This window comes from Mytilus californianus, unplaced genomic scaffold (assembly GCF_021869535.1).
Source record: "Mytilus californianus isolate M0D057914Y unplaced genomic scaffold, xbMytCali1.0.p SCAF_3, whole genome shotgun sequence".
Classification (NCBI taxonomy): Eukaryota; Metazoa; Mollusca; class Bivalvia; order Mytilida; family Mytilidae; genus Mytilus; species Mytilus californianus.
Genome location: NW_026262679.1, coordinates 20,832,212 through 20,858,214, shown reverse-complemented (window position 1 = coordinate 20,858,214; position 26,003 = coordinate 20,832,212). Strand labels below are relative to the sequence as shown.

General features: G+C 32.0%; 1 protein-coding gene across 1 annotated transcript in view; it reads left to right on the top strand.

Annotated features, from left to right (window-relative positions):
- LOC127734098 (DNA polymerase kappa-like) overlaps positions 1-25,254 on the top strand; it is a 42,498-nt gene extending 17,244 nt beyond the window's left edge. Inside the window, exons 2-13 of the mRNA XM_052243725.1 lie at positions 4,075-4,201; positions 4,610-4,801; positions 5,605-5,723; positions 8,586-8,738; positions 9,603-10,149; positions 12,202-12,326; positions 17,330-17,496; positions 18,067-18,099; positions 20,746-20,842; positions 21,344-21,515; positions 22,231-23,632; positions 25,046-25,254. Of these exons, the coding sequence (XP_052099685.1) occupies positions 4,075-4,201; positions 4,610-4,801; positions 5,605-5,723; positions 8,586-8,738; positions 9,603-10,149; positions 12,202-12,326; positions 17,330-17,496; positions 18,067-18,099; positions 20,746-20,842; positions 21,344-21,515; positions 22,231-23,632; positions 25,046-25,136 (3,225 nt within the window). The 3' untranslated portion in view covers positions 25,137-25,254. The remainder of the gene's footprint in view (positions 1-4,074; positions 4,202-4,609; positions 4,802-5,604; positions 5,724-8,585; positions 8,739-9,602; positions 10,150-12,201; positions 12,327-17,329; positions 17,497-18,066; positions 18,100-20,745; positions 20,843-21,343; positions 21,516-22,230; positions 23,633-25,045) is intronic.
- The last annotated feature ends 749 nt before the right edge of the window (positions 25,255-26,003 follow it).

The following is a 26,003-nucleotide window of genomic DNA, read 5'->3' as shown; positions in this document are numbered from 1 at the left end:
AAAATTTTGAGGCAATTACCCCCAAAATCAATCCAATCATTCCCTTTGTGATATGGAACCTTGTGGTTCAATGTCAGAGAGATCCATACACTAACAGACAAGTTATGTCTAGAAGTTATAAAAATGCTTATTTTTGGCCCCTTTTTGGCACCTCATTCCTTAACTGTTGGTACCATAACCCCCAAAATCAATTCCAACCTTCCTTTTGTGGTATGGAACCTTGTAGTACAATTTCAGAAAGATCCATAAACTTAAACACAAGTTATTGTCACGAAACTAGAAAAATGCTTGTTTTTTGCCCCTTTTTTGCCCCTATTTCCTAAAATTTTAAGGCAATTACCCCCAAAATCAATCTAAACATTCCCTTTGTGATATGGAACCTTGCAGTACAATTTCAGAGAGATCCATACACTTGAACACAAGTTATTGTCTGGAAACTAGAAAAATGCTTATTTTTGGTCCCTTTTTGGCCCCTTATTCCTCAACGTTTTGGGCAATTACCCCCAAACTCAATTCCAGCTTTCCCTTTGTGATATGGAACCTTGTAGTACAATTTCAGAAAGATCCATAGACTTACACACAAGTTATTGTCGTGAAACTAGAAAAATGCTTGTTTTTGCCCCTTTTTTAGCCCCTAATTCCTAAAATTTTGAGGCAATTACCCCCAAAATCAATCCAAGCATTCCCTTTGTGATAAGGAACCTTGTGGTACAATATCAGAGAGATCCATACACTAACACACAAGTTATGTCTGGAAGTTACAAAAAATGCTTATTTTTGGCCCCTTTTTTGGCCCCTAATTCCTTAACTGTTGGTACCATAACCCCCAAAATCAATCCCAACCTTCCTTTTGTGGTATTGAACCTTATGGTAAAATTTCATAGAGATCCATTCACTTAAACTAAAGTTAGAGTGAGAAAACCAAAGTGTCTTCGCACGACGACGCCGAATGACGACGACACCAACGTCATACCAATATACGACCACAAAATTTTTTTGCGGTCGTATAAAAAGTACAATGTTATGTTTGGATTACCTCCCTTACGCTGCTTTTAGATTATGTATAAAGAAATGTTGTATTGTCTTGAGGTGATTAGCTGTCAATTTATTTTTAGAAGTTACTATTTTAAAAATGCTGATTATGGAATATTAATTTTAGCCATTATTATGTATGTCATTTTCTATTTTAAGACTTTTATGATGTATCTAAATGGGTAATTATGGTTGCAAACTCCATTGGAAATTTGACCATATCTTGAGGGAAAGAATTTTTTTTTTTTAGAAAAAGGGGGGGGGGAGGTGAAAAAAAATTGGGGTGTTGAGGGGGGGGGTTAAAAAAAACTGTGATGGGGGGACAATTTTTTCTCATTTCAATTTGCAACAGCATAGTGTATTGCACAAAAGCAAAAAAAAGGGGGGGTAAATGGTTTTTTTTTGGGGGGGGGGGGGGGGGGGGGGGGGCAATTCGCAAAAGCATAGAGTGTATCGCACAAAAGCAAAAAATTGAATATAAATTCAAATCATATAACCAATTCTAAGTTCTTTAACTACAGTTATTCTGTGTCAGAAACCTATCATCTGTCAAATATTTAATTATAATCCAAATTCAGACCTGTATCAAGCGCGAATATTGTGTCCATTTTTGCCCCAACTGTTCAGGGTTGGACCTCTGCGGTCGTATCCAGCTGCGCTGGGCGAAGCAATTTATTCGTGATTATTGGGCTGTATCAAAATCATTGTTTCTCGTGATTATTGGGCTGCATTGCAAACATACAAAATTTGGGAACATCAGAATTGTACAAATCGTGATCATGGCAGATGAATTTTCATCTGGAAGAAGGTTCTCACACAGCCTCAGAAGAAAAGCACGGCTGATTCACAAAATTCAAAGATACAGTATTACCATAATACATTTGTCTTATTTCTATTACAATGCCCAACCAGGAAAGACGTTTGAAAGAAGAATTAGAAAAAAGAAAAGAAACAAACAGGAGTTTGAATGACTTCTTTTGTACTGCATGAGTGTTTTAAAGATATTTGATTTACAATCCTATGCAGAAAATCATCAAGCATATTAACAATGACTTCATGAAACTTTTAACTGTAAAGTAATTTCTTTATTTTATCATCTGTTTCATATTTTTTTTACGTGATAATGTCATTAGTAATAAAAGGGGTTAAGCGTTAGCCAGTTCTTAGATAAATTTCAGAAGCTGGCCCATCTTCAAAGTTTTAATCAGCATGTATGAATGCATGATTCTTATTGTAAAAAACTATAGTTCGGTAGAACACTCATGTCAGGAAAGTTGAAATCATCAACTCAATGGTTAAATTTAAACCAATTATGATATATTTAAATTAAAATAGAAGCAATAGAGATAATGAAGCCAGGTGCATGGATTGTCATGTTAATAATTGTTCAGTAATAAACACTCTACAAGGGGATAATCTGTTATGACTTTTTAGGGAGTTATACATTTCCACAAATATATTTGCCTCCCCCAGAAGATGGGTAAACAGGTTGTCACCCTGGGAAACGTTTAACATTGTAAAAATGACTTTCTGCTAGATAAGTCTTTTATTATTATAAAGTTAAAACATCATTACTTTTCACTAGATAGGACTCCTCTCAGGTTATATTCTTTTACATGTGGATGAAAAATAAAAGTCACAAACACATTAACTAGGCAGCAATTGCTTTAACAGCCGTTAAGACTTTGATTATATTTTCTGATTGCCTTGATATCTGCAAAAGGGACTTTTTTAGAATGTTAATAATCATGATAATAACTGTAACAAAAAATCACATCTTCTTTATTATTCTATGTAACATTTTTTCTACAAACTAAATTGAATCAGCGTACATGAAGTTCATGTCCATCCTCTTACCCCTACTTAAACCAACCGTTAAATTGTTCTCCCTATGAATATTGAACTAGTCAGTGTTGATTTCAAAAGCGCAAAGCAACTTAAAAATCTAACACAGCACGTTTCTTGCATAACAGTGTAGAGAAAAGAAATTTCAAGACATTTAGTGAAAAAAATTGGTGGGTACCCTTTTGTCATGTCTTTGCTGTTACCAACATATTTATTAAGTACATCAATATTATACTAGTAAAATGTGCAATAACGTGATGGAAACCAAAATCACAACAGAATAACATTATCACTTTATCAAAGGGAGTAGTTATTTCACAACAGCATTCTCAAATGAAGAAATTCATCTATCCTGTTATGTCTATCCTGTTACTATGGTTACAGTAACAGGAAAGACAATATTTGACAGAAATGTTTTTAAAAAGTTTATAATTACATATAGTTGTACACATAATGAAATGTTTTGTTGTTTGAACTCATCTAAAGGTTATAACGACTTAATCCTTGCAATTTAGCATTTGCAGATGCAATACTGCTATTGGTAACAGGATAGACAAAAAGGGTAACAGGATAGAACTTAATGTGGTGATATATCATTATCGTACGTTCCTGTTACCAATGAAATAAAGACAAAAGTAAACCAACATGCGAGGGAATTACTTGATGTTGGGTTTTTTTTTTTTAAAAAAAAGAAAAAAATTCTGAACATTATGAATTGCTATCTTAGACTTGCATTACTGGTGGTTATTTTTGTAACCTTTGACTACCCAATTTTTATAGGCATTTTTCAGTACAACATGGAAAATTGACAAATAATGTATCATTTCACAGAATAAAAATACATAGAAGTTTTTACTCCTGAAAACCATCTTATTGGCTATGAAAAACAAGCTTAAAATTTTATCGAAACCTTTTCTAAATAACCCAAAATTTCTTTTGAACATAGTAACAGGAGAGACAAAATATTGCACCACCTATCACAAACAGTTTCAATATATTCTTGTATGACATTATCAAGATTGCATTTTTATATATGTAGTTCCATAAGTACTGTTTGTTTTGATTTGCTTATGCTGAGGGTTGTTTGAATAAGTAACTTTAAATCAATTTCAAAATTTAAAATTTCGACATTTTTTGAAAATGACCCATATGCATTTGACTCATGTGCTTCAACTGCTTGTTAATTGAACTTTTCAGATGAGTGATATTGATTCACAAGAGGAAAATGATGAAGACTGGGCAGACACTAATTGGGCTGATCCTTATGATAATAGTCCAAAGAAAAATAAGATGGATGCAATAGGATCTGTAATGAATGTCACACGTGGGTACATTTATATTTCCATTGTAACAGAATTTTTATTTCTATTAGAATTTAAATTGAAAGCAGGTAGGAAGTAAACATCAATGAGACAGCGACACAAGACTTGAATAACCTAAAAGCATTTAAACATTAAAGAAATCATCACTTTCTGATCTTTTCAAAGTTCCTGTTATCTTTTAAGGGAAAAAAAAGTTTTATGTTTGCAGGAAGGAAATTGTTTTGTACTGGTATGGTACATTGTACTTTGTACTTTTGAGATTTAAACAAAATTTTGTTTTTGCTTTTTTGAGTCAAGAGTAGCTGGCTAACTTTGAATGTAAAGGTATTAAAATTTGACCACTACACACTTCAACAGAAAACATTATATCTTGATAAATAGCACCATGCCTGTTGTCTATTTGAATCTAGGCATAGAAAAAATGAACATGCAGCCAATACAAGAAAATCAGTTAGATGACAATCAAAACTTATCAGAAAGTGACAACAAAGCTGGAGAAAATTCAGGTCTAATGAATCGTATGAGATTAAATGATAACAAAGCTGGAATGGATGGATTGGACAAAAAAAAGATCAATCAAGTCATTCTTGAAGCATCAAAAGGTATATACTTAAAAGATTTATTTGTTGCTAATGATTGCTGAGATTGGAGCTGTAACTTTGGTAACAAATTCATTAAAGAAGATAAAGAGTAATAGTTTTGGTAATTGTTGGTTATAGATAAATATGTGGATTTCATTTCAGATATGCAGTTGTAGTCACATTTTCTTCTTTGGTAAAAATTCCTCTTTTAGACATTTTCACAAGTGTATATTTATTTTGGGTATAAAGTGTAATTTTTAGCTCACCTGGCCTTAAAAGTCATGTGAGCATTTGTCATCACCTGGCATCAATCATTGTCTGATGTCCAAGACAAGAAAAGATCTACAAATGTGTAGGTAGATCCAGGTGAGCCTCTTGTTTTAGTTATTATATCAATGTCTCTTTATCCATATGATAAGATTCACGCTCTTAAAGTCAATTGAAATTCACTTCTTTGTAAACCTTGAATGAACCAAATAGGAGATGATACTACAAAAAAAAATTGAGATTCAGTTTCTCAAAAATCACAAAAACCTTTATTGAAGATTACTTTCATGTCTTACAATAAGATAGAAATAAGTACATTTTAGTACACCAAATCACAGCCCTTCGAGAATGTTCAATGAGTCTATTTACAAATAAAAGGAACTTGCATAGATGCATTAATATATGTACTGGTGATAGTACATAAGTATATGACATAAATTTTTAGAACAAGTGAATAAATTATACAATGTTATGTATGTGGTTTATTATTGATGCATCTGTATCTGTTATCAAAGCATTGAATTTATGCAAAAAAGAAATTATATTTGTGATAATAGGATCAAGATTTTATGAAAATGAAAGAAAGAAAGAACAACAAATGAATAAAAGGATAGAAGAGCAGAAAATCAAGTTACAACAGATAACAGAGAGTCAGCTTAAACAGGGAATAATTGAAGTATGTGAACATATGAAAAGTCTAATTAATTTCTTGACTATAAGAATATTTGAAAAAAATGAAATGATAGATTATATATGTATACAACAGCAATGGATGAACTTACATTTGGAATTTAAAGATACTATAAATTATAAATTATTTTCAAAGGGAGATTTATGAAATATGATTGTTCATATAAATCAATCAAATATAAGGAAAACAAAACTAGCTAATTATACTAAAATAACTGTCAGAAATTAAATAGTTTTTAAACAGTATTATAAATCTTATGGTAAAAATAAGTGAAAAGTATTTGGTATCTGATCAGTATCATAAGGTAAAAGATTTATCTTTACTCATTCAAAAAAAAAATGACATTCAATCAAAAGGTAAAAAAGTTTTCAAATAATAAATATGATCATCCCTGTCTTAACTACAGCACTGATCTAATGTTATTAGGAGTCCATATTTAGATATTCAAGATCTTCTCGAGTCGAAACTAAAATCTGATCTTGAAATTTATGTACCTACCGTAATTGGGCTTGTGTAGTTTCGCACTGGTACATTGTCCGCACCCCCTTTCTCACCACGAAATTTCAGGTAAAAAAACTTTTTGTAACTGCTAGAAAATGTCTAATGAAACACTGGAAATTTCAATTCGTGTGTGGTCGTTTGCAGTATTTTCATGGAAAAATCTGGTGTCCATCATCAAATAGAAGTTGAAAATGCTTGTTAATGATTCTAGAACACTTCACGAAAGTTAAAATAATACAAAATCACAACAGCAAAAAAACAATTTAGAAACTTGTGTTTGTTTAAATTTGAAGTTCGAAAAGCACGTGTAAATGAAAATAAAAAGGGTGAGAGTGTATGGACTGAATAGATGTTTTGTAGTTTATACATTGTAAGCTGATTCCCGGTTGACTTCTACACTTTTTTCGTTCCATTAAATTCAAGCAGAATCCAGTTTATTTTAACCAATGCAGTGAAAAGAAACGAGAAATTTGTAGTGAAGCATTTGATATTTAAAGGAGTAGCCCGGTAAGACCCCTTTTTGGCCCCAAAATATAGCGTTTTTACAAATTTGTTAAAAATGTAAACTTTAGCTATTAATTGGAAAGTAGAATACTTGGGTTACATAAATATGGACTGTTTTTGACAATACAATGCACATACATCAGATACTAGAATAACTAATGCATGCAAAATTACTGAAATCTTCACAATTTTAGCATTTGTTCTAATTTTTAGACGTTTTTTTCTAAAATGGAAGAGGCCACATTTGTGTTCAGTCTTAATATTTCAATATATGTTGTATTTGATGATTATACATAACATATATAAAGATTGGGACTTACATTTTTGACAAAAAACATCTGAAAACTTACATTTTATGGCATATTTGATAGATTTTTTTTCATATATAAGCTTAAATTTGAGCGTCTGTAATTACCAAATTAGTTCTAATCTTTTACATAAACTAATTGAATCGACTGAAGTTGACACTTTAGTGTTAAAAAAATGTCAAAATTCATTCATCAGATGTTCTTTAAATTTTAGGCCAAAATTAGCCCTTACCGAACTTTCTCCTTTATAAGTTTTTATACTGCAACTAGATGTGTTTATTTCCTAAATATAGTAACATAGCTATGTTTTGTGCAATGTCAATTTCACCACAATCAGGGGTTCATTAAGGGATGAAAATAAGTTTGAAATTTGTGTTACAATTTAAATAGCTATCAATGTATTAATTTAAGTTGCAGTATAAAAACAATATTAGGTCAATGTCATAAAAATATAAACTTTTTTGTATTCGACACAAAACTGGGGAAGGGCTCAGTAAAACCTTGCCCTTCCCCAGTTTCTCAGCCTCATACAAAAAAGTTTATATTTTTCAGACATTGACCATGTTGACCTAATATTGTATATATATTTGATATTGAATAAAAAATACATATTAATATGGATTAGGTAAAATTATTAGTTTTGAAAATGGTAAGAGCAGCCTCTACAATTTCAATAACAAACATGGCCGAACATAAACAAACCTCGCAAAATTGATTCTTTTCTCTTATTTCTTGCTTATCGTACTCCATAGTCGACACCCCTGTATGGCAGGTTCAATTTTGGAGAATAAAACCGCGGACTATACAAGCCTTTGATATTTATTTCTGCAACTTCAAAAGATACTTTTTGCATTTATTATTGTGATTATCGATCAATGGACAAAAATGTTTAGTCTTAATTAATAAGGTTTCAAGAAATGCTGTACTAAAGTTATGTAATAAAACTTGAAATGCAATACTGATCTTGTCATATTTTCCACAATGACAAAAACTTCACAAAAATGTCTGAATTTACAATAGTTTGAGCATCAAAAAGAGGTATGTATAAATTTACATGTACCTATATATTTGACATAATGTTTATAAACAGATAAAGGGTACAAAGTTTCAACATCCAAGCATTCAGGCTTTTTTTATGTGATAAAAGATCATTTGTGGTTTTGGATCTTTCATTGCATTTGATGATTTAATGTTACCATGGAAGCATTATTATTCATGGGACAAGAATTTTCTGTAGACTTCATTAGTAACGGTTAACCACAAATTTGAAAGTTTAATGACATACAAATTGTCTATAGGTTTGAATGCATACTTGACAATACAAAGAATTGAAATATCCATGAAAATACAAATGTACAAGTTTTACTCATTCCATGGAAATTGGTATCCACAAAAATAAAAGATTCCACAGAAATATTTTTTATCTAACTAGAACTAAGTAGTCTTATTACTGTTAAGGCAGAGAAGATCCTTGATCAACTTGAAAGAACTATAAAGTAGGTAAGAAAATAAAATGAATGGTATTGTTCTATAGGCAGATAAACTCCTGGAGGAATTTGAGAACACCAGAGATATAAGTAAAACCATTGTTCATATTGATATGGATGCATTCTATGCAGCAGTTGAGATGAAAGACAACCCAGCACTGAAGGATAAACCTATGGCTGTCGGTGGCAATTCTATGTTGGTTTGTATCTTTCCTATTAGTTTGAAGCTAAACAGATTTACATATTTAAAATGGGGGCTATCTTAACATTCACATTTATTATATTTTATATAATGTATAGTAATGCAAATGCATTGTTTCAATTCATTGATTTAAGTTACTCAAATTTGTTTTATAATACCGGTACATTCTTTGATTCAGTGCAATAAAGATCTATAAAACATAATAGATTCCTAACTGAATCTTGATTTAAAAGTATCTTTAATTTTCTTATCTTTTTTTCAATTATTGAGCTATGAGAATTCAAAATGAAGTTTCCTGACTATTGACACAAAAAAAAGTATTATAATAAGGTTTATTTTGAATGGCATAATAAAAAGTATTGAATATGTACTTAACAAAACAAAAAGAAATTAAAAACGGGTACTAATGGCATAGAGCAATATTTTAACAAGACAACATTTTACGTGCAGTGTCCTGTGCAAACAAACAATACTTTTTCTTGTTCGTGTTGCTCAGTCTTTGGTTTTCTATGTGGTGTTTTGTGTACTATTGTTTGTCTGTTGGTCTTTTTCTTTTTTAGCCATGGCATTGTCAGTTTATTTTCGACTTATGAGTTTGAATGTCTGTCTGGTATCTTTCGCTTCTCTTTCAGATTAAAAATGATTATGAGATTATTTAGTATATTTAATATGAAACTAAAGAAGAAGAAAAACGTTTGTTGACAGCTTGAAATCTGACAAAGACAACTAAATTTTAAAAACAAATTTTAATCTATATATATATATATATCTGATAGAAGTAAAATTCTATGGTTCTGCCACTAACTATCTAGAAATGAAGCTTTACTATTTCCCATATTTATCTATGTATGTGTCATTGCAGTCCACTTCTAATTACCACGCAAGGAAATATGGAGTGAGGGCAGCCATGCCAGGATTTATTGGTAAAAAATTGTGTCCAGAACTTATTATTGTACCAACACACTTTGATAGATATACAGAGATCAGTAAGCAAGTAAGAGAAGTATTAGCTGAATATGATCCAAATTTCTCTCCAATGAGTTTAGATGAAGCCTATTTAGACATGACAGAGCATTTTGAGAAGCGATTTCATCTGTCGGAATATGAACGAACAGTAGTATGCAGAAAAACTGATGGTTGTAGTAAAACTGAATGTAATTGTGATTTAAACCTGAAATTGAAACCTTTATTATTGTATCATGAACTCAGTAGACATAACAGCTCTCCTTCAACAAATACTGCAGTTAAAACTGATCATAACAGTGAAAAACTGTCAACAACAATATGTCCTCTTTGTGGAAAACCTTATCCAGATTATCACCTTGTGACCTTTGGTATGTCACCTGATGATTCTGTGAATGAGATGAGAGCAAAAATAGAGCAGAAAACTGGTTTGACAGCAAGTGCAGGTGATTTGCATTAGTTTTAAGCGATAGATATTTTTTCAGGACATCAAATTCTGTAGGTTGAAGATAAAATTAATCTTTAAAAATGTGTTGTCTGTGATCAGAATATTTGGCAATATGTATTTAAAATCAGGATAAAATTTGATGATACAAATGTCAACATAAAAGCTTATTTTAGTACTAAGCTGTAAGGATTGTAAAAATATTCTAGAATTCTAAGTCAATCAATTAAAAGGCAGCAAAAAAAGTTCTTTTAGATTTATAAGCTTCTTGAAAATTGTTGCCAGCGTACTAACTAAGTTTGAATTTATGGATTGTATAAAAGGTGTAGATCACAAGCCTTTCAAGATGAAAATATTTACAAATTTTAAAGCTGTTGAAAATTTATTTGTTATCAACAAACTAGCTGAATATTGTGAACTTTGCTAGAATTAAAAGCCATTCCATTGAATTGCAGCAAAATAGGGACGATAAAAATTGATATTCCTGTGTTAATTTATATTAAATACAGTTTTATTGTCGAGCCTGCGACTTTTGTCGCAGAAAGCTCGACATAGGGATAGTGATCCGGCGGTGGCAGTGGCAGCGTTAGCTATATTTTTAAAAGCTTTATATTTTAGAAGGTGAAAGACCTGGATGCTTCATACTTTGTATATAGATGCCTCATGTTACGAAGTTTCCGTCAGTCACATGTCCAATGTCCTTGACCTCATTTTCATGGTTCAATGACTACTTGAAAAAAAAGTTAAGATTTTTTGAAACGTTAAATTCTCTCTTATTATAAGTAATAGGATAACTATATTTGGTATGTGCGTACCTTACAAGGTCCTCATGCCCATCAGACAGTTTTCACTTGACCTCGACCTCATTTCATGGATCAGTGAACAAGGTTAAGTTTTGGTGGTCAAGTCCATATCTCAGATACTATAAGCAATAGGTCTAGTATATTCGGTGTATGGAAGTACTGTAGGGTGTACATGTCCAGCTGGCAGGTGTCATCTGACCTTGACCTCATTTTCATGGTTCAGGGGTTATAGTTAAGTTTTTGTGTTTTGGTCTGTTTTTCTTATACTGTATGCAATAGGTCTACTATATTTGGTGTATGGAATGATTGTAAGGTGTACATGTCTAGCTGGCAGGTTTCATCTGACCTTGACCTGATTTTCATGGTTCAGTGGTCAAAGTAAAGTTTTTGAGTTTTGGTCTTTTTTTCTAATACTATATGCAATAGGTCAACTATATTTGGTATATAGAAATATTTTATGATCTATATGTCGGTCGCACAGGTTTCACTTGACCTCGACCTCATTTCATGGATCAGTGAACAAGGTTAAGTTTTGGTGGTCAAGTCCATATCTCAGATACTATAAGCAATAGGTCTAGTATATTCGGTGTATGGAAGGACTGTAAGGTGTACATGTCCAGCTGGCAGGTGTCATCTGACCTTGACCTCATTTTCATGGTTCAGGGGTTATAGTTAAGTCTTTGTGTTTTGGTCTGTTTTTCTTATACTGTATGCAATAGGTCTACTATATTTGGTGTATGGAATGATTGTTAGGTGTACATGTCTAGCTGGCAGGTTTCATCTGACCTTGACCTGATTTTCATGGTTCAGTGGTCAAAGTTAAGTTTTTGAGTTTTGGTCTTTTTTTCTAATACTATATGCAATAGGTCAACTATATTTGGTATATGGAAATATTTTATGATCTATATGTTGGTTGCACAGGTTTTATTTGACCTTGACCTCATTTTCACGGTTCATTGCTCAGTGTTAAGTTTTTGTGTTATGTTCTGTTTTTCTTAAACTATAAGCAATAGGTCAACTATATTTGTTGTATGGAAGAATTGTTAGCTGTACATGTCTGCCTGGCATGGTTCATCTGACCTTGACCTCATTTTCATGGTTCATTGATCAATGTTTAGTTTTTTGGTTAATGATAAGTTTATGTGACAGTTGTAATAAAGCTTTATATTTAGGACTATCAACATAATATCAATGATTAATAAAGAAGGCGAGACATTTCAGCGTGTGCACTCTTGTTCTGTATTGTATAGGTATTGCACCAAATACGATGTTGGCTAAAGTTTGTTCTGATAAAAACAAGCCAAATGGTCAGTATAGAATATTACCTGATAGAGACACAGTTATGGAATTTATTACAGATCTACCAACAAGGAAGGTAAATATAGATCATTTCTTATCAATATTTTGTATTATAAGCTCAATTGTGTAGATTTGGCAGATATTCTGTTAACCCATGTCCTTCTGTTAATCTTCTATCCATCAAATATGTTGTCATAAATCTCTCATTGATGATTTGAATGTTTGAATTTAATTGTACATTGCAATGTGAAGCAATCTTTACCCTTCAGTGTTCACAAGAACTTTTAGATTATTATACCCCACGCAATTTATAGCTTCGGGTATAATGTTTTTGACCCGTCTGTCTGTCTGTCCGTCCGTCAGTCCTGTTCTTGTCATTGCAACTCCTCTGAAAACACACAACAGAAGTTCATGAAACTTTGTAGATAATAAGGGCATACTATGTAGATGTGCATATTGACAGGAAATTATAGTTCAATTTTTATACGACCACAAAAATTGAAAAATTTTTGGTCGTATATTGGTATGACGTTGGCGTCGTCGTCGTCGTCGTCGTCGTCGTCGTCGTCGTCTGGCGTCGTCCGGCGTCGTCCGAAGACACATTGGTTTTCGCACTCTAACTTTAGTTTAAGTGAATGGATCTCCATGAAATTTTACCATAAGGTTCAATACCACGAAAGGAAGGTGGGGATTGATTTTGGGGGTTATGGTACCAACAGTTAAGGAATTAGGGGCCAAAAAGGGGCCAAAAATAAGCATTTTTGTAACTTCCAGACAATAACTTGTGTGTAAGTGTATGGATCTCTCTGACATTGTACCACAAGGTTCCATATCACAAAGGGAAGGCTGTAATTGATTTTGGGGGTAATTGCCTCAAAATTTTAGGAATTAGGGGCCAAAAAAGGGGCAAAAAACAAGCATTTTTCTAGTTTCATGACAATAACTTGTGTGTAAGTGTTTGGATATTTCTGAAATTGTACTACAAGGTTCCATATCACAAAGGGAAAGCTGGAATTGAGTTTGGGGGTAATTGCCCGAAACGTTTAGGAATTGGGGGCCAAAAATAAGCATTTTTCTAGTTTCCAGACAATAACTTGTGTTCAAGTGTATGGATCTCTCTGAAATTGTACTGCAAGGTACCATACCACACAGGGAAGGCTGGGATTGAGTTTGGGGTGATGAATCATAAGGGGGTTCAAAAAATTTGGGGGGGGGGATTTTTTTTTTTCTTTTTTTTTCTTTTTTTCCTTTTTTTTTTCTTTTAAAATTTTCCATTTTAAGTTGGTTATTTCTGATTGATATTTAAAAGCAAATAATAATGATATGGTAGGAGATACACACCAAACAGGATGTGTAAATTATTATATAATAAGTATTGTGCAATAGCAAGAAATTTTCAATTGCACAGTATTGCACAATTGCAAGAAATCTTCAATTGCACAGTATTGCGCAATAGCAAGAAATCTTCAATTGCACAGTATTGCGCAATAGCAAGAAATATCCAATAGCACAATATTGCGCAATAGCAAGAAATTGTCAATTGTACAGTATTGCACAATAGCAAGAAATATTCAATTGCACAGTATTGTGCAAAAGAAGATACTTCGTATAAATTGCTTATTTCTTGATCAATTTCAATGGGGTTTTATTCTTGAATTCTTGGGGTTCTTTAATATGCTGAATCTAACCGTGTATTAAGTTTTTGGATTTTGGGCCCCGTTTTTAAATTGGTCCACATTGAGGTCCAAAGGGTCCAAAATTTAACTTTGTTTGATTTCATCAAAAATTGAATTATTGGGGTTCTTTGATATGCCGAATCTAACCGTGTATTTTGATTCTTAATTTTTGGTTCCGTTTTCAAATTGGTCTACATTAAGGTCAAAAGGGTCCAAAATTAAACTAAGTTTGATTTTAACAAAAATTGAATTTTTAGGGTACTTTGATATGCTGAATCTAAACATGTATTTAGATTTTTGATTATGGGCCCAGTTTTCAAGTTGGTCCAAATCGGGGTCCAAAATTAAACTTTGTTTGATTTCAACAAAAATTGAATATATGGGGTTCTTTGATATGCTGAATCTAACCATGTATTTAGATTTTTGATTTTTGGGCCCCGTTATCAACTTTGTCCACATTGAGGTCAAAAGGGTCCAAAATTAAACTTTGTTTGATTTCATCAAAAATTGAATTCTTGGGGTTCTTTGATATGCTGAATCTAACCATGTATTTAGATTTTTTATTTGTGGACCCGCTATCAAATTGGTTCATATTGAGGTCAAAAGGGTCCAAAATTAAACTTTGTTTGATTTCATCAAAAATTGAATTATTGGGGTTCTTTGATATGCCAAATCTAACCGTGTATTTAGATTTTTAATTTTGGGTCCCGTTTTTAAATTAGTCTACATTAAGGTCCAAAGGGTCCAAAATTAAACTTAGTTTGATTTTAACAAAAATTGAATTCTTGGGGTTCTTTGATATGCTGAATCTAAACATGTGTTTAGATTTTTGATTATGGGCCCAGTTTTCAAGTTTGTCCAAGTTGGGGTCCAAAATTAAACTTTGTTTGATTTCAACAAAAATTGAATATATGGGGTTCTTTGATATGCTGAATCTAAACATGTATTTAGATTTTAGATTTTTGGCCCAGTTTTCAAGTTGGTCCAAATTGGGGTCCAAAATTAAACTTTGTTTGATTTCAACAAAAATTGAATATATGGGGTTCTTTGATATGCTGAATCTTACCATGTATTTAGATTTTTTATTTGTGGACCCGCTATCAAATTGGTTCATATTGAGGTCAAAAGGGTCCAAAATTAAACTTTGTTTGATTTCATCAAAAATTTAATTATTGGGGTTCTTTGATATGCCAAATCTAACCGTGTATTTAGATTTTAAATTTTGGGTCCCATTTTTTAAATTGGTCGATCTACATTAAGGTCCAAAGGGTCCAAAATTAAACTTAGTTTGATTTTAACAAAAATTGAATTTTTGGGGTTCTTTGATATGCTGAATCTAAACATGTGTTAAGATTTTTGATTATGGGACCAGTTTTCAAGTTGGTCCAAGTTGGGGTCCAAAATTAAACTTTGTTTGATTTCAACAAAAATTGAATATATGGGGTTCTTTGATATGCTGAATCTAAACATGTATTTAGATTTTAGATTTTTGGCCCAGTTTTCAAGTTGGTCCAAATTGGGGTCCAAAATTAAACTTTGTTTGATTTCATCAAAAATTGAATTATTGGGGTTCTTTGATATGCCAAATCTAACCGTGTTTTTAGATTTTTAATTTTGGGTCCCGTTTTTTAAATTGGTCTACATTAAGGTCCAAAGGGTCCAAAATTAAACTTAGTTTGATTTTAACAAAAATTGAATTCTTGGGGTACTTTGATATGCTGAATCTAAACATGTGTTTAGATTTTTTATTATGGGACCAGTTTTCAAGTTTGTCCAAGTTGGGGTCCAAAATTAAACTTTGTTTGATTTCAACAAAAATTGAATATATAGGGTTCTTTGATATGCTGAATCTAACCATGTATTTTGATTTTGGACATTGGACCATAATAGGTAAATTAAAAAAATTGAAGTTCTTAGACAACATTCTTTCTGTGTCAGAAACCTATGCTGTGTCAAATATTTAATCACAATCCAAATTCAGAGCTGTATCAAGCTTGAATGTTGTGTCCATACTTGCCCCAACTGTTCAGGGTTCGACCTCTGCGGTCGTATCAAGCTGCGCCCAGCGAAGCATTTTATTTTTCTAGGAGTTATGCCCCTTTGCACTTATTGGCCTCAATATACTACTGCACAGTTTGTCATCGCAACTCCTCTGAAACCACACAACAGAATTTCATGAAACTTTGTTGATAATAAGGACATACTATGTAGACGTGTATATCGACAGGAAATTATGATTCAATTTTTTTTCTAGGAGTTATGCCCCTTTGCACTTATTGGCCTCAATATACTGCTGCATCAGTTTGTCATCGCAAGTCCTCTGAAACTACACAACAGAATTTCATGAAACTTTGTAGATTATAAGGACATAATATGTAAATGTGCATATCCACAAGAAATTTTTATCAGTTGACTTTTGTTGGAGTTATGAGTCTTTGAACTTAGGAATCTGGTGAGATTTTGTTTACCCGGTGACAATGTGGGGGCGTGGGGTATGTGGCATGCTCACTAAGGTTCTTTAATTTACTATGCTTTATACTAATTTCATGGTTGCAGATTAGTACAAGGGTTTAGTGTGTAGTGAGTTTTCATGGCTCAGGTTCACATGGTTTCCTGAATGACAGTAAAAGAGCTTCTGTTAGTTGATATGATTTTAACTTTGTAGATGAATTAGAGATCTGTCTAGTGATAAGAAAAACACATTTTTGACAAAGACAAATTTTATTCAAATAGTTTTGTATGTGTTAAGTATATCATTTATAATATTGGAATGTTTTAATTTCAGATTAGCAGTATTGGTAAATAAGTGAACCCATATTGGATGCCCTTTGTTTCTATGCATTTTAAGATTAGCTATATATGGAGCTTAGTGGTCTAAGTAGTTCTTTGACAGTGACCACTAGCCTGTCAACTCTGAGGTTGTGAATTTGAACCTAGTCATTGCAATTATGGTTCTACTCCAATGTTAATTGATTAGTATTGCCAGTTTTTTTCTGCCAAAAGTCATAGTTCTCTCCAGGTACTCTGGCTTCTTCCACCAATTAAAAAAAAAACTGGCCCCTATGAAATAGCCTAGAGTATTGAAAGTGGTGTTTAACACCAACAATCAATCAATTAGATTAGCTGTATTGGTAAAGCTAGTGAGACCATACTGGATGACATTGTTTTATCTGTATTTTAAGATCAGCTGTATTTGTTATGTTTATGCTTGTGGTTTCCTTTTATTTTCAGATATTATTATAGAGCTATTGGGAAAGTGTGTGAGACAATGCTGGATCCAATTTATTTTTTTGATAATTTCAAATAGTGTTATTGGTTTTTATATTTTTATAAACAATGGTATTAGTCAGGTGAGTGAGAACATGTTGGATATTAAATGATGAAGTTTTCTTTAAATTTTCAGATTAGTGGTATTGGTAAAGTGAGTGAGACAATGTTAAATGCCCTAGGTGTTTACACGTGTAAAGATTTGTATGAGCAGAGGGCACTGTTATATCACTTGTACTCGCCCATATCATTTAACTACTTCATGAGAATATGTCTTGGTATAGGCTCTACATTTGTTGAGAGGTAATTTTAATTTTGCAAAAAGTCACAATAAATTGTTGCTTTGCTAGACTTTTCCATACTCCAAAGTCCTAGTTGTTTAATTCAGAATTGTCCTAACTATCAGTAATTTCCCCTATTGTCCAGGTAGGGTTACAGTTCTTGTTATCTAGCACATTGAATATCTGACTAAAATTTTAATTTAAACAAATGTTTTATTAGATGAACTTATTGTTTTGTCCAAGTACCGTAGATGGTCGAATAGAAAAGAGAAATAAAAGTTAATATAAAAATATAACTCCAGACTTCAGTTGTATTGTTGAACCATGTGTGTAGTGTTGTGATGGAGTGTTTGCCACAAGTATGGGAAATATTGCGTCAAATCGCTGCCAGAATCAAACCAAAGACTTCAAAATTGTTATTACTGCCTCTCCACTCACTATGCAGCAGCAATGAGTAAGAGCAAAGGCTGGTCAACTTAAGAGTCTGAATGTTTCCAGATAGGATTACAGTTCTTTTTGATTGCTGCCTTTTGAGGTATCACATTAAATATCAGACTGAACAATTTTAAATAAAATGTTTTATTTGTTTCAGGGACAGTGAAAGAAAAAGCATCAGTACTGAAAGGTTAGTACACATTACTTGCAAAGCATGAACACTTAATTATGATATTGTTTAATTAGCTAAGGTGGTTGAATGGTCTGTGCGGATGAAATCTACATATCACTTGATGTCTCTTTCATGTATACTCCACCCATCCTTCTACTGTAAATTCAAAAATTAATAGGTGAATTTATTATACCCCCGCTTTAAAAAAGTAGGGGTATACTGTTTTACCTCTGTCTGTCCATCCGTCCGTCCGCCCATCTGTCAGTCCATCCATCAATATGTCAGTCCGTCCGTCCGTCCCATGAATATTTTCCGTTGCATCTTTCTCAGGAACTACATTACAAGGATTTCTGAAATTTGGTTTCAGGGTTTACTTTTGACAGCTATACTGTGTGATGCGTTTTCAGATTCATCACTCAACAACTTCCTGTTTACCTTATACTTTTAGTGGGCGGGGGTATCATTAGTGAGCATTAGCTCACAGGGTGTGTTCCCATTTCGCCTTAGCTGTGAATTCCAGGTAAAAAAGGTAAAAAAAAATACTAAGGCGATATGGGAGTTGAACTAAGGCGAAATGTGAATTTAGATAAAAAATTTAAATAAACAAATTGAACCTCTGTGTTTTTATAACAATTTAAACAACATGTAATTTAGAAAGTGTTTCTCTTGAATTATTATTTTTATATTCATTTATTAAAAGTGACAATTTTTATGATTTCAAAAGTTGTGAAATCAGAAAAAATCTTCAATAAAAACATTAGTCAGTACGAAAGTTGCTTCTCTTGTGTTTAATTTAATAAAAGTTGCAATTTTATGAATTTTATGCAATTAGAAAACTTTACATTATGCAACACAAAAAGTTAAAAAGAACAACAAAAATAAACTGTTTTCCCACAGACTTGTTAGCATATATATTAAACAAAAACTTTAATAAAAAAATAAAATAATAAAAAAATCTTTAAAATTGTGTTAATGTGCATCCAGAAATGCAGTTGCTCATGTCTTTCCAAACGCAGAACTCAAGGGTTGTTTGTTGCACTACGCAAAAGCCATATGGAAAAAGACACAAGAATATGGGCTTCAAACTCAATACAAAGATGTCCCGGATGTCAACAAACTCGTCCGTCGTGCAGCAGCCTTACCATTACTGCCCTTAGATCGTTTGGTTACAAGCCTTGGAAAACACACCACAGACAGATGCTTGCACCAAATTAACCGACTATGTAATTCTGACATGGATAGAGGGCAGATACCCACAACCAACCTGGAACCACCACCAAAATAGAAGGACCCAGGATAAATAATCATTTAAAGGGCTGGCATAACAAGCTGAAAAAGAGGGTCAAAACAGCACATCCAAACATATTTGAAATTATCAATGTGTTCAAGAAAGAGCAAGCAGCTAACGAGGTAAAGAAAGTACAGTATGCAGCAGGTGGCAAGATGAGGGGAAAAGCTAAAAAGTATAGAGAAGTAGAAGAAAGATTCACCACTTTGAAGGAAAACCTACATAATGGTACAACTGACTATATTCAGTATGGTGATGCAGCATCCTACATCCTTAAACTTGGAAACTAAATAAATTTTGAACATTCAAATGTGTACATCAGTGCCTTGTTTTTCACAATATGAACTATCATATATAGTACTATTTATTTATGTTTATGGAAATAATTCTTATGTTTTATGTATCAGTGCTTTTTTCTCATGCTATTATTTATTACATGTACATTTTCTCTATTAGTATGCTAATCTAAAATTGTGTATGCTTGTAATTCAGTGCTGATTCAGAAATAAAATATTTGTTATGATTGTGTTATATTTGTCTTTATTTATTCATTAAAATATGAAATATTCTGTATCCTATTTGTCATCTCTAATAAGACTTTATTTACAAAATATATCGCATAAGTAAAAAAATACATATTCAGAAAAAGAAGTGCAACTATGAAAAAGAATTATTTAAAAAGTGGGACAATCAGGTAGACACAAAAAATAAAAAAAAAAACATCTTTTAAAAAGTATTTCATGGCAGAATTTGGCATCAAAATAACAAATATCAACTAATTGCAATACAAACAAAAAATAACTTAATTACATTGTTTACACAAGCTCCCATTTCGCCTTAGTTAATTCTTTTTTACCTGAAAATTTGTACTAAGGCGAACTGGGATTAATTTTATATAATGATTTTGACAGCTAAGGCGAAATGAGAATAAGCCGCTCACAGATTCACTCGTTATTATTGCAAATCACTGGGGGGGGGGGGGGGGGGGGGGGAATGTGGGATTTAATTAATGTAATTGCAAAAACTTGTGAAAGAAAATATCTCTGAATTTATTAATGTGAGATTTTATTGTTGGGAACCTGATACTGTTGCATTTTTTCACATTTATTAAAACATCACAATAACTTCTGTATTTACAGTATTAAACTACCTACTGTTCCTTTGAATAAATGTCAGAGCATGCCTTGAGATGGTTGCCTGTTGTTACATGCATATATCTTCATTTCCAGTTCTTTATTTCTTGTTCTCCGGGTAATATCATTGTTCAAGTAAACAGTTTATCAATTACATCAGAATCAAAGTATTATTTTAGAGTTTTACATAAACTCAGTAAACCAGTTGAGTTATATAGTAAATCAGCATTATTATTTTTACAGAACATTCAATGAGATTAGTAAACCAGTAGAGTTATATGCTAAATGTGAAGAACTGAGTGAAGCATTGTCTGAAGATTTAAAAGATGAAGAGTTAAAGGTCAATTCATAGTTATTTGTTAACATAGCTGAATAAAAGAAGATATTGGGTTAACTTCAATAAGACAGCAACTAAAAAACATGAGGTAAACAGAACAGATACCAGTCTTCAAAATCTGCAATCGCCTAGATCAGTGGGAATTAGATATTACCAAAAACATGGCGCAAATATATAAATTTTGGAAAAAGTATTTAAAAAAACAAGAGACCATTCAACCATTGACTGGGTACCTTACTTTTGACAAGCATGTTTTTTAAATGTTTGGGGTATTAACAATGTTTTATAAAACAGTCTTATTTGCCAGGCTTTTTAAAAAAAGGCAATTAAAAATGAAAGGCATTGCATCACAAACAAATGAACTTGGCAATGAAATCAGAGGAAGCAGCTTTGACAAATGATCATAATCAACTAAATATTCTTGACACTTGGGTTTTAAATCAATTATGTGAGAACTCTGTCCTCTGCCTTGAAAAAAAAACATTTTATTCTATTAATTTTTAGGGTAAAACAGTTTCTATAAAGATAAAAACAGTTGAATTTGAAGTGAAGACAAGAGCACACACTTTGAAAGACTACACTAGTGACAGTGATTTAATTTATGCTGCAGCAAAAGAATTACTGAGGGTTGAAATACAGGCTGTAGCACCTAACCCTCTTAGGCTTAGACTTATGGGTAACATATATTATTTATAGAGAACAAATACAATATGTAGCATCTAAACCTCTCAGGCTTAGATTTTTTATTAGTATACATGTATTGATCTGTTGAAAGAGTAGAAATATGAAGTATAGTACTTAAGCCCCTCAGACTTATAATAGTTATAGAGTAGAAATATAGCCTAACTACCTTTAAGACAAACTTTTGTATGATATATTTATGGAATGTTGCAAAAACATCTTTTAAATCTCTTAGACAAGGACTTTCATTTTTTTATCATGTTTATTGAAATAGAGTCTGCAGTCTAAAGTTTTAAGTGGATCATCACTATGTATATCTTCAGATAGAATGTTCTTATACTTTGCCAAAATGTAGATTTTACCATGCTTTTTTTTTCATAATAAGAAATGTGGGTCACCATGCTATTTTTCAAGTTATAAGTTATACAAATTGCCCAATTTTGCACATATTATTCATGGCACTTCTGTTCATTATTTGAATTGAACTGTCTGTGGATAGGAGCTTGATGTTTTTATATCATTTTGGGGAAAATTAAACGATTGCTGTACAAGTTAACACCCCCATGTATAATACCAAACATAATAATTCACACATTTGTTTTGATCTTTTATATTTTATATAGATAAATATGACCTTAGGCTTTGTGTTGTACCCTAACACTATTAATAGAGATTGTCTTATTTACTAATTAAAATGATCATTTTAATAGGAGTTAGAATGTCAAGTTTGTTACATCAAAACCTGTGTAAAAAGAAGCAGAATACAATTACTGGATTTATCAAACGTATGGGAGCAGTCAAACAGAAACAACAGGAATACAGTGACAGTGCTATGTCTGAAAGTGAAAGTGAAAGTAAAAATGCAGAGAGCACTGTGTATCAGGAACAAACCTTAAAAAAGTCACATGTTTGTATGGTCACAGAACAAAATTTGGAAAGGTCACATGACTGTTTTTCCACAGGAGTTAAAAATGTTGAAATACCTGTCAAAGATGAGTCATCAGATGGTGAACAAAATGATGAAAGACATGTAGATTTTGATATAAGTATGATAAAGTGCACCAATGAGAAAGTTTCAGATGTCATAAAAAGGGATGCCATGCCTCATCAAACAAAATCTCACAGGGAAGATATCAAATTACAGGAAACTAGTATATTAATTCAAGGAATTAGGGAAGACATTGCAAATGTTAAAGAAAAAGAATTGAAAAATAGCATTGGTGAAAGTAAAGACTTGAGTAATGAGAGCTGTAATAATCAGGATTGTACAATTTCTACAAATACTGCATTGGACAGTTATGTTTGTCCTGTGTGTCAGGATTGTATTGAATGTAAAGACCTTACAATGTTTAATCAACACATTGATGTCTGCTTGAACAAAAAAGTTGTAAAGGATTATTCAAAAATTGCAAATGACGAGGACAGATCTTTTAAGAAATTCTTCTCCCCAAAAAAGAAATCTAAATCTTTGCCAAAAGCTAAAGCCAAGAAAAATACAGTTCAATTTACTCCAATTTCATCGTCTTTAGTATCACAGTTTTGCAAACAAAATATTGAAAAAAGTTATGAAACTTCAAAAGAAGAGAAAGAATTGAAAAATTCTGAAGGATTGATTGTTGACATTGATTCTGATTCTGAAAGCAATTCAGAAAAATCTATTTCAGTTAAAAAATCAAAAACTGTCAGTGTCAGCAACAAAACTAAAGGAAAACAACTAAAGAAAGACAGCACTCCATCTAGAACTGGCAGTCCTAACAAAGAAAATAAAGGGAAAAGTTCAGAAATAAACCAAAGTCTCTCCATTCAAGGTTCATTCCAAGATTGTTGTGATGGACCATATTTGCCATCTGGAGATGCAGACTCAATGTTGTCTGTTAAATTGAGCAATTCTAAATCAACCAATGATGAGATGGAGAACTTAAATTCATCTAAGTATTTGATATGTCCTGTATGTTTTATGGAACAGAAAGGCAGTGATTTGGATATTTTCAATGAACATGTGGATACATGTTTATCTAAAGATGAGATTTCGAAAATTGTTAAAAGTGAGAACAGCGTCCTTTCAAAACCACAGAAAAGTGAGAAAAAAATAATGTCAAAACCACAAAAAAGGTATGTGTTAAGGGAACAGAAAAAATTACCCATTAAATGAGTACCAATAGAAATGTTAACCATTTTTTAAATGAAACAGAAAAGAAAAACTTAAATATGTCACTCTTCTTTTGTTTTATCAAAGTTGTGTTTTAATTCCTACACCCTACAACATATAGAATAAAATCCTTGATGTCACAATTGAAATTCCTGCAAAACAGGAGGCAAAAATGGGGGAAACACATTTTCTGAAACATTTCCACAGATTTTAAAATGTAAATACAGTAAACATACTTTGTTATGTATATATTTATAACTACATAATGAAAGTTAACAACAATAGTAACAGTATTCAGCAACTACTCTAGGTACAATATCTTACACCTTATTATTTTACAGGATTCCAAACAATACAATACTCACAGCTTTAGCCATAAACACAATGAATGTAAATTGTCTGTGTACAGATGCATAGTTTGTCTTTTTGCTTGTTTCTTTGTATTTGAGAGGATGTATGTAGGATTGACCCTGCTATCTGATCCATCCCAGTTATTTTTTTCATTTTTTTGATAAAAAATGATTAAATTAAAGTCAGCCATATGAAAATATTTTTAAAAAATTAATGTTAGGCCAAAAAAATTAATACATGTGTTTCTGATAACCCTGCCTACCCTAACACTTTTTATGCCATTTTGGAACAAGCACTGTTAAAGTCAGACTGATTCCCTAGTAGTAACCAGCTAAAAAATGTTTGTAAAATAAAATGATATTGCCTACCTACCCTATTTTTTTTCAGCACGTTAGCGGAAACACATGTATTATTTTTTTTGGCCGTATATATAATAGCCTTTAAAAAATGTTTATTGACTAAATGTCGCCAAATTAAAAAAAAAAGCACCATTTCTGGCATGCAATATTGAAATTCAATTAATTTTGAAACAATGACATGTTATTTTATTTACATAGATTAGTGATGTTCATGTAAAGGCCATATTAAAAAATCCTTGATTCTCACCCCTTCTTCTATTTTTTGCAAAAGTTGGATGAGAATCAATGAATTATTTTTTTTATAATACTCTAATCAGAAAAATGGTGATTTTATGAAAGCAAGTCATTGTTGATCCTTAATTAGATTACAAATTTTAAAAAACACAAAATAAAACTTCCCCTAGAAACAGAAAATTTATGTCAAACTACATATGAAATGAAGAGTTTAATCAATACGATTGAGGAAGGTTTTAAAAGTGATAATATTTGATAATGACAATCAGCATGATCATTCTGCAAATCAGTATACCTCTGACAACCAATAAACAAATATATATGTCAAGCTGGTATGGTTATAAATAAAATCTCAACATAACTGAGAGAAAGAAACATCTTTATATTCTAATATGTTTTCACATTATGTAATAATTCAAATCCTTTTTTCAGAACCTTGGATTCACCTTCAGGAAAGCAAGGAAATAAAAGGCAAAGGACCAAAAATGACATTCGAACCATTGAGTCTTTCTTTAAATCTTAATCATTCCATTAATATATTGCTTTCATTCTACAGTGCATTATTGTAATAAGATTTATAGAACATATATTTTGTTTTCAAAAATAGTACATGTACATGTACCAATAAAATCAGTCTTTTTTTTTTCTTTTTTTTCCTGAACTCAAGATGAACAGACTGGTTTTCTTTTATACAGGATAAAAAATATTGGGATAGTATGAATAAAAGGAAATGTTAGGCATACATCAATGAGACATCTACCCCAACAACAAAAATAACCAAAAGACATCTAGAGGGTAACATAGTCTTCAAAAATAGACAGGTCTTTATACAGTATGTGAAAAACTAAATTGTCTAGAGTATAAAAGTTGTGAATAAATCTAACAGAAAACCATCAACACAGAAATCTATAAATAACAAAACACATTAAGATATGACATAAGACAACCACTAATGAGTTTAGTAGAGATCCATGGGTCATGCTTCCTCTGACGAGGTTAGTAGAGATCCATGGGTCATGGTTCCACTGACAAGGTTAGTAGAGATCCATGGGTCATGGTTCCACTGACGAGGTTAGCAGAGATCCATGGGTCATGGTTCCACTGACAAGGTTAGCAGAGATCCATGGGTCATGTTTCCACTGACGAGGTTAACAGAGATCCATGGGTCATGTTTCCACTGACAAGGTTAGCAAAGATCCATGGGTCATGGTTCCACTGACGAGGTTAGCAGAGATCCATGGGTCATGGGTGGGTTTTCTACCATAAGGAAACACTGATATGATATAGCAGGACTATCTCCTCCAACTCTTAGCAAAATGTAAATAAATACTCTTCATAGTATCTTTAAATTGTTCCAAGAATGGCTAGATATTTGTGAAATGAAGCTTAA